This window comes from Lycium ferocissimum, unplaced genomic scaffold (genome assembly GCF_029784015.1).
Source record: "Lycium ferocissimum isolate CSIRO_LF1 unplaced genomic scaffold, AGI_CSIRO_Lferr_CH_V1 ctg18706, whole genome shotgun sequence".
Taxonomy (NCBI): Eukaryota; Viridiplantae; Streptophyta; class Magnoliopsida; order Solanales; family Solanaceae; genus Lycium; species Lycium ferocissimum.
The window spans coordinates 7,177-14,235 of NW_026717968.1; the positions used below are offsets into that span (position 1 = coordinate 7,177).

The 7,059-nt window shown below is 34.5% G+C and overlaps 1 protein-coding gene across 1 annotated transcript; it reads left to right on the top strand.

Moving 5' to 3' along the window:
* Positions 1-2,235: 2,235 nt before the first annotated feature.
* On the top strand, positions 2,236-4,299 carry LOC132042874 (uncharacterized). The gene is made up of 5 exons (XM_059433384.1): positions 2,236-2,940; positions 3,022-3,365; positions 3,905-3,955; positions 4,083-4,205; positions 4,269-4,299. The coding sequence occupies exons 1-5, from the start codon at positions 2,236-2,238 to the stop codon at positions 4,297-4,299; spliced, it is 1,254 nt and encodes a 417-aa protein (XP_059289367.1).
* Positions 4,300-7,059: the final 2,760 nt, after the last annotated feature.

Genomic DNA, 7,059 nt, shown 5'->3' on the forward strand with positions numbered 1-7,059 from the left:
AACATATACAACAGTCCCACAATAGCAACAACAAGCTTACAAAAGTCGTTAAATACTCCTTTCACTGTCCATGTAAAGAATACACACCAAACAGCTCAAAGTATACCGATATACTATAACAATATACACTTTATTTCTTCCCAACCAAGGAGTATAATACCATCAACACACCAACAACATTAGATATTACTCATATTCATGGAAAATAACTTAACAATTCAGCCACAAAATGCTCAAAACAGTCCTTGAACTCAACATAGTTCCTAACTCATGTTTGGACTTCTATTCATCTTTTCTTTCTTCAATCAAGTTGCATAATTATCAAACACCATCAATAATATCATACCCAAGAAATTACATTCAAACTAGAATCAAATCCATCCAAAACTTCTTTTCAAATTCAATCCATAGCCAACAACTACAACACAACACTTTATGACTTTTCCCCATAACTCTTTCCACTTTTAAGACTTGCGAAACCTTCAAATCAACTTAACATAAGAAATAGGATGGAGAACATACCTTGTATTTGAAGAATTTCAACTCACACAACTTGCTCCAAGACTTTAATACCCACAACTCCAAGTGAAAGCAAGAACATCCAACTTCCATAAATTAACTTAGGTTTTCAAGGTTGATCTTCTCTTGATTTGATTTGGAATGATTTGGAGTGTTTATGGATGTTAAGGGAAGCTTAGAGAGACAGTAGGGATTTATTTTTGGCGAAAAATGGAGCCTAGGTTTGTGGAAACATCTATTTATAGGCCTAGGAAAAAAAAAATTCCACCGACTTCCAATTTCTGAAAATTTTGGGCAAAGTACGGGTTCTTTGTTCATCCCATACTTCAAAGTAGGGTTATTGTTCATCCTGCACTTGGAGGTAAATTTTTTTTTTTTCAACTTTCTGAAAATTTCAGGTAAGGTACGTCCAAAATGTATGGGACGTACATTTTTGTACGGGCCGTACTTCATCCCATACTTCTCAGAATTGTGATCTGTCAGTTGCATTGGAAAGAAGACTCTCCGAACTTCAATTTACATAGGTTATGGATTCCGTAAATTCTCATATTCTAGGAGATATGCCCCTCTCAAGTTGGACCAAAATTTCTGTCCAAAATTCTGCCAAGTTTTCCCAAAGTTTTGACAAACTTAATTCCTTCGATTCACTTGATCCCGGAACCTTTAGACACTTACTTAACACTTGTTAAAAGTATTCCTTAACCTTATAAGGGTTCCATGACTTCTCCAGGCTTATGTTAGTTTACTTACGATGCAAATAACTCGAAATTCTTTGAGGTGTAACATATTTTACCAAAGTACCGAATCAAGTGTAGCTTTTTCTAGTCAACCTAACCAGGAAGAAAATGCCAACCATTTAGAAGTACCATTACCTTCTTCTCAAGAATTTGATTTGAGTACTTTAAATTATGATCCGAGTGAAAGAACCCCAATCTTGGACTATCATCCAAACCATCATGGTGTTATTAGAAGAGCATACCTTATTAATGGTCCTTGTCAACCTCGGTTGCTTCAGCATGAGTATCCTCAAACAAATATTTCTGGATCAATACGTCGTTTTAATTCTGAATGGTTTGATGATGTATATCATGATTGGTTGGAGTATAGTGTTAGTAAAAATGCAATCTATTTTTTGTATTATTATCTACTTAAAGGCCACAACACTAATCAAGGTGGGGGTGAAGTATTTTCAACTATTGGGTTTAAGAGTTGACAGAAAAAGAAGAATCTTGGAAAACATATTGGTCTACCGGACAGCCCAAATAACTAGTAAAAAAAGAAATGTCAAGATTTATTGCGGGTACAACAGTCTATTCATTTTGCACTTGAGATGCAATTTATTCGATTTAAGCATGCGTACTGGGTCCGCTTAAGTGCTTCAGTTGATGTAGTAAGACTTCTTATAACTCAAGCATTGGCATTTCGAGGTCATGATGAATCTAAATCATCACTTAGTAGGGGTAATTTTCTTCAAATTCTCTCATGGTATGCGAAAAGTGTGTTAATATTCGTGATTATGTCTTCGAACATGCTCCTCAAAATGATCAAATGACTTCTCCAATGATCCAGAAAGATATTGTGAGTGCTTGTAAGATAGAAACAATTAAAGCTATTCTTGAGGAATAAAATGGTGACTACTTTTCTTCACTAGTTGATGTGTCACGCAAGAAGCAAGTGGCTATTGTCGTATGATATATTGATAGAAATAGATTTGTGATGGAGAGGCTTCTTGACATTGTTCATGTTCAAGATACTAGTGCTTTATCTTTAAAGAGGGCAATTGTTAATTTACTTGCTCAACATTCCTTAAGTCTATCATATGTGCGTGGACAATGTTACGATGGGGCAAGCAATATGAAAGGTGAGATCAATGGCCTTAAAATGTTGATTAGGAAAGAAAGTAGATCGGCCCATTCCATTCATTGTTGTGCTCATCAACTTCAACTAAATCTTGTTGCGGTCTCGAAAAAATGTATTGAAGTGGGAAAACTTGTTGTATTGGTTTCAAATATTTTGAATGTATTGGGATCTTCTTTTAAGCGTATGGATGAATTTCGAGATTCTCAAAAAGAAAGAATTCAAGAGGCATTAGATTTGGGTGAGCTTACAACCGGTAGGGGCTTGAATCAAGAACTTGGTCTTTCAAGAGCTTGTGATACGCGTTGGGGATCTCATTTTAAATCTTTCAACAATTTTATTCTTATGTTTGGCTCTATTCTTAATGTTCTTGAATCACTTGTTCTTGATGCACGATTATTGGATGAAAGAGCCAAGGCAATGGGATATCTCGAAGCTTGTCGAACATATGAGGTTGCGTTCATGTTGCATTTGATGAGTGATGTTTTAGCAATCACAAATGAGCTTAATAAATGCTTACAAAAAAAGGAGCAAGATTTGGCAAATGCCATGCTACTTGTTGAAGTAGCAAAAATAAGATTGCAAGCATATAGGGATGAAGAATGAGATTCTCTTATTGTTAGGGTGTCTTTGTTTTGTATCAAGTATGACATTTTGGTACCTAACTTTGAGAAGCCATATGTTAGCTCTTTAAGATCACGAAGGAGACTTGGTGACAATAATGTCTCTTATCATTATCGTGTTGAGGTATTTTGCAATATTATTGATTGGCAACTTCAAGAACTTAAAGATCTTTTTGGCGAAGTGACGAGTGATTTGCTTCATGTAATTTCTTGTTTGAATCCAATTGACTCATTTTCAAGTTTTGACATCAGGAAAATAATGAAAATGGCTAAATTATATCTTGATGACTTTAATGAATTCAATATGGGTCCTCTTGAGAATCAACTTGCAAGTTACATTATTGATGTTCGTGATGTTGATGAAAGGTTCTTCAATCTAAAAGGGCTTTATAAACTTTTGAAAAAATTAGTTCAAACAAAGAAGCATTCAAATTATCCTCTTGTATTCTGCTAAGTAAAATTTGCTTTGCTTCTGCCGGTTGCCACTGCATCCGTTGAAAGAGCTTTTTCGACGTAAGTTTATCAAGAATGACTTATGAGTAAAAGTGATGATTTTTTTAGCGGTTGTTTGGTGCCTTATCTAGAAAAAGATGTATCTGATAATGTTTCTAATAATGCTATTATTAAGACATTTCAAGATATGAAACCTCGTAGAGTACAATTGTAAAACTCCATGGTTCTTGTGTAGTCTAGCTTAGTTTCTTTGTTTTTGCTTCAAAAGCTCCCAAGCTTTTGGTTTTGTAATATGGAATCTTCAAGTTGCCTGTGTTAATGGAAACTTCTTACTTTATTAGCTTTTGCTTAGTTTATTAGCCTTTATTGTGGCATTTTATTGTAACTTGTGAAGCTATTAATTCTTTTGTTGTGATGGTTTACCCTTACTGAGTATGACCGATCTACTCCAGGTTATATGCGGTGAAAAAGCTATTATGGTGCTCTATTGTGTTGTGCTTGAGGTGAGTTTTTATGGTTTTTGTTCATGACATATTTGTAACTTGAAGTGTCACTTCTGCCTTGCGAATTGGATTGAATCTCTTGTTTTGAGTAGCGGTATCGGTTACTAATGTTCTGAATCCTATGTAGGTTACTGATGTTGCGAATTAGATGCAATCTCTTGTTTTGGGTAACGTATGATTTCCCACTGGATGTTAGAGAAAAGCTAAGGCATCAATGGGGATCTGACTGCAAAGGTCAAGCACAGAAGCGGTAGGTGCATCTAAATCATCAAATTTGCAGTTAATTGATACATGAAATATATTGCTTTTGCAGGACTGGTACCTATGAAATGTCATTATCCTAAACAAATGTCTAAAGTTTACCCACCCTTGCCTACCTAATACTTTAGTTCATATTTATCAATGTGCCTATAAGGTACTGCTAGCAACAATTAAAATTAAAACATGAGAAAGGTCATGTTCTAACTCATTGTTCATCTACACCTTGTGTAAATTAAACTTAGCCTGCCTATTATGTTCCTATTATGTTTCAGGTAGAGTTGCAGTTTGTATCTTCTTTATTATTTCTCGTCGCATATCTGTCGGCCTTTTATGTCGTGTCTAGTGCTTGGTTCTCCCTATTAGTTACACTGATTTTTTTGGGCTGCTTTACTTTGTTAGTTTTTACTTAGTTTCTGATGCTTTCAGATAGGAATTTTTTTTTTTTTTTGAAAATTCTACATGGATGATGAATATTGAACTTTGATCCGACCAGTTTTTTTATTCCTGATCCGACCCGCTCATTTGCCAACACTAGCGTTGTTATTTTATTTTTTGAACCCCCTGAATGGAAATCCTGCCTCCGCCACTATTGGTAGGTTGACAAACCTGCTTGGGTATAGCAGGCTGTTTTCTTTGGTTGTTACCCCTTTTTTGACCTTCGTTATCAGCATTTGGAGGGTTTGGTTTGTCATTTTGAACCAGCAAATTAAGGCTTGTCCTTTTGAACATCATCCTTTTTGTGGGTAGCTTCAGCATTGTTCTTGTCCTTTTGTGCCTGTAAAGGCTTCTTCTTTTGAGCATCTTCTTTCTTATTAGTAGGTTTAGGGGCACCTTTGTCTGTAGCTTGATCCCGTTGGGTTTTTTCCGTGACGACCCTGCACCTTGCTTGATTCAGCGGCCTTCTCTTTACCCTTTCCTTTGTTCTTTTCGGTGTGAGAGCACTCATGTATTGTGTGACTTTGATGGTTGCATTGACCTTCAATTGCAAACTCGAACTCATAATATTTAAATCCTGAATCCGCCTTTAACGCACTTAAGAATAGTCCGAATTAGACACAGTATGTTCCATGGAATCTGCCACTGCTAAATAGTAGTTCAAAGATTTAAATTGTGAAAATATTTATCTACAGAAGAAAGAAAAAAAATTCTGGTTGCATGAATCATTTAAGAAAATTGCATGCATTGTACGTGGTCTTAGGTTCTTTTTATTGTTTCCCTTATTTAATCTATATGTCGAATTATGTCGGCCACATTTAATTGTGTATCTTTTAAGTGTATGCACATGTCGTAGAGCGTCTACTCCATATATATATTTGAGATATATGTGATTGTGGTTAATCAATAGTTACTAGATTTTTAACAATAATTTTAAAACAAGTAAGTGCTGAAAAAATTATAATTAAAATCATTAAATTTAAATCTTGGATTCGTTTGATTCTGACGGGCACAAAAAAGAATTCAACAAGACATTTCTATATCGCTCTCCCGTTTCATGTTATATGGATATATTAAACTAAACACATGATTTAAAAAAGAAAAAATAAAACTTTGGCCATACAAAATTACCTTTAGAACTTGTGGGGCTTAAAACATGTAACATCTCTATCAGTTACAAGAGCATGCTATTAAAAAAGTATTAAGGTTGAAATATGATAGCACTATTTAAATTTGAAGAATTCTCAAATATAAAAAAGATTGTCTTTTTTATAAAAACTAAGAAGGAAAGTAGTATCAAATTAAAAAAATGGAGTAAATCAGCAATTTTGGCATCATCATAATTCTCACAAAACCAAAATGTGAATCAAATGACTTTAATATTATATCCTCTTATTATCTGACTTTCCAATGCCAAATCATACAGCCAAATGAGAACTAATAAGATGCATATAAAAACTACTACTAACATAAATGAAAGCACTTGTTTATTTGTCATGCTTTGTATTCAGTGAAATATTATGTCCTTCTAAGTCCCTAGAAAGTCTTTCTCATTTTACCTGGATTTTCCAGCTTATAACAAATTGTATCACTTGTTTATTGGTCATGCTTTGTATTCAGTGAAATATTATGTCCTTCTAAGTCCGTAGAAAGTCTTTCTCATTTTACCTGGATTTTCCAGCTTATAACAAATTATATCATGAATTAGAAGTATCTCTGACTGGATTCTATTTGATCCCTTTGAATTTCATATTCGAAGTTGTGATTGGATCTATTCATTAGAAAGAACTGACTTAATATATTTCTTGTGTACCCATAAGTACTAAATTGGATTTGAATCAGATTTCGGAGCTCATCAAACTCTTGAAATAGCGGAAGCTAATGTGAAAAAGGCTAAAGGATGTGACAAAAAATTGAGGCAAATCTAGCTCTCCGACGAGCTAGGACACAGGTGGAGGTTCCAAGTGGAGTGAAAACATAAAATCAAGCAAGGACATTCCATACTTTTATTGTCAAGATGGGTATTTTCCATTCTCTCCTTTCAACCCCCCACAAAATCCCTACTTGCCCCTTATACCCTCTTTCAACAAATGTTGACGTACTCTTCAAAATTCTTCTTCCGATCTCTTGGATTATCTATCAAGTCCGCTATAGCTGAAAACTAAATGCGGAAAGTATAGAATAAGAGCATTCTGTCATCTATAGCTTCTTGCATCTTGGACACAGTTTTTCATGCGGAAACTAGTTTGTTCGTGCTTACATCACCACCCTGCACCCCCCAACCCCAAAAAGAAAATGGTATTATTATCTTATCTTAATTTGACTTTTATGAAGTTTAAGAATGTAAAAAGACTTTTGATCTCATAATCTTAAACGAAAGGTACGTACAACATACAAAAATTTCGATT

Excerpts from the sequence above, each read along its gene's own strand:
- LOC132042874 (XM_059433384.1), top strand. The coding sequence starts at position 2,236 with ATGGAGAGGCTTCTTGACATTGTTCATGTTCAAGATACTAGTGCTTTA. Across the intron at positions 2,941-3,021 it reads ATGCCATGCTACTTGTTGAA|TATGACATTTTGGTACCTAA; the intron begins GTAGCAAAAATA and ends TTTTGTATCAAG. Across the intron at positions 3,366-3,904 it reads GTTCGTGATGTTGATGAAAG|GTTATATGCGGTGAAAAAGC; the intron begins GTTCTTCAATCT and ends GATCTACTCCAG.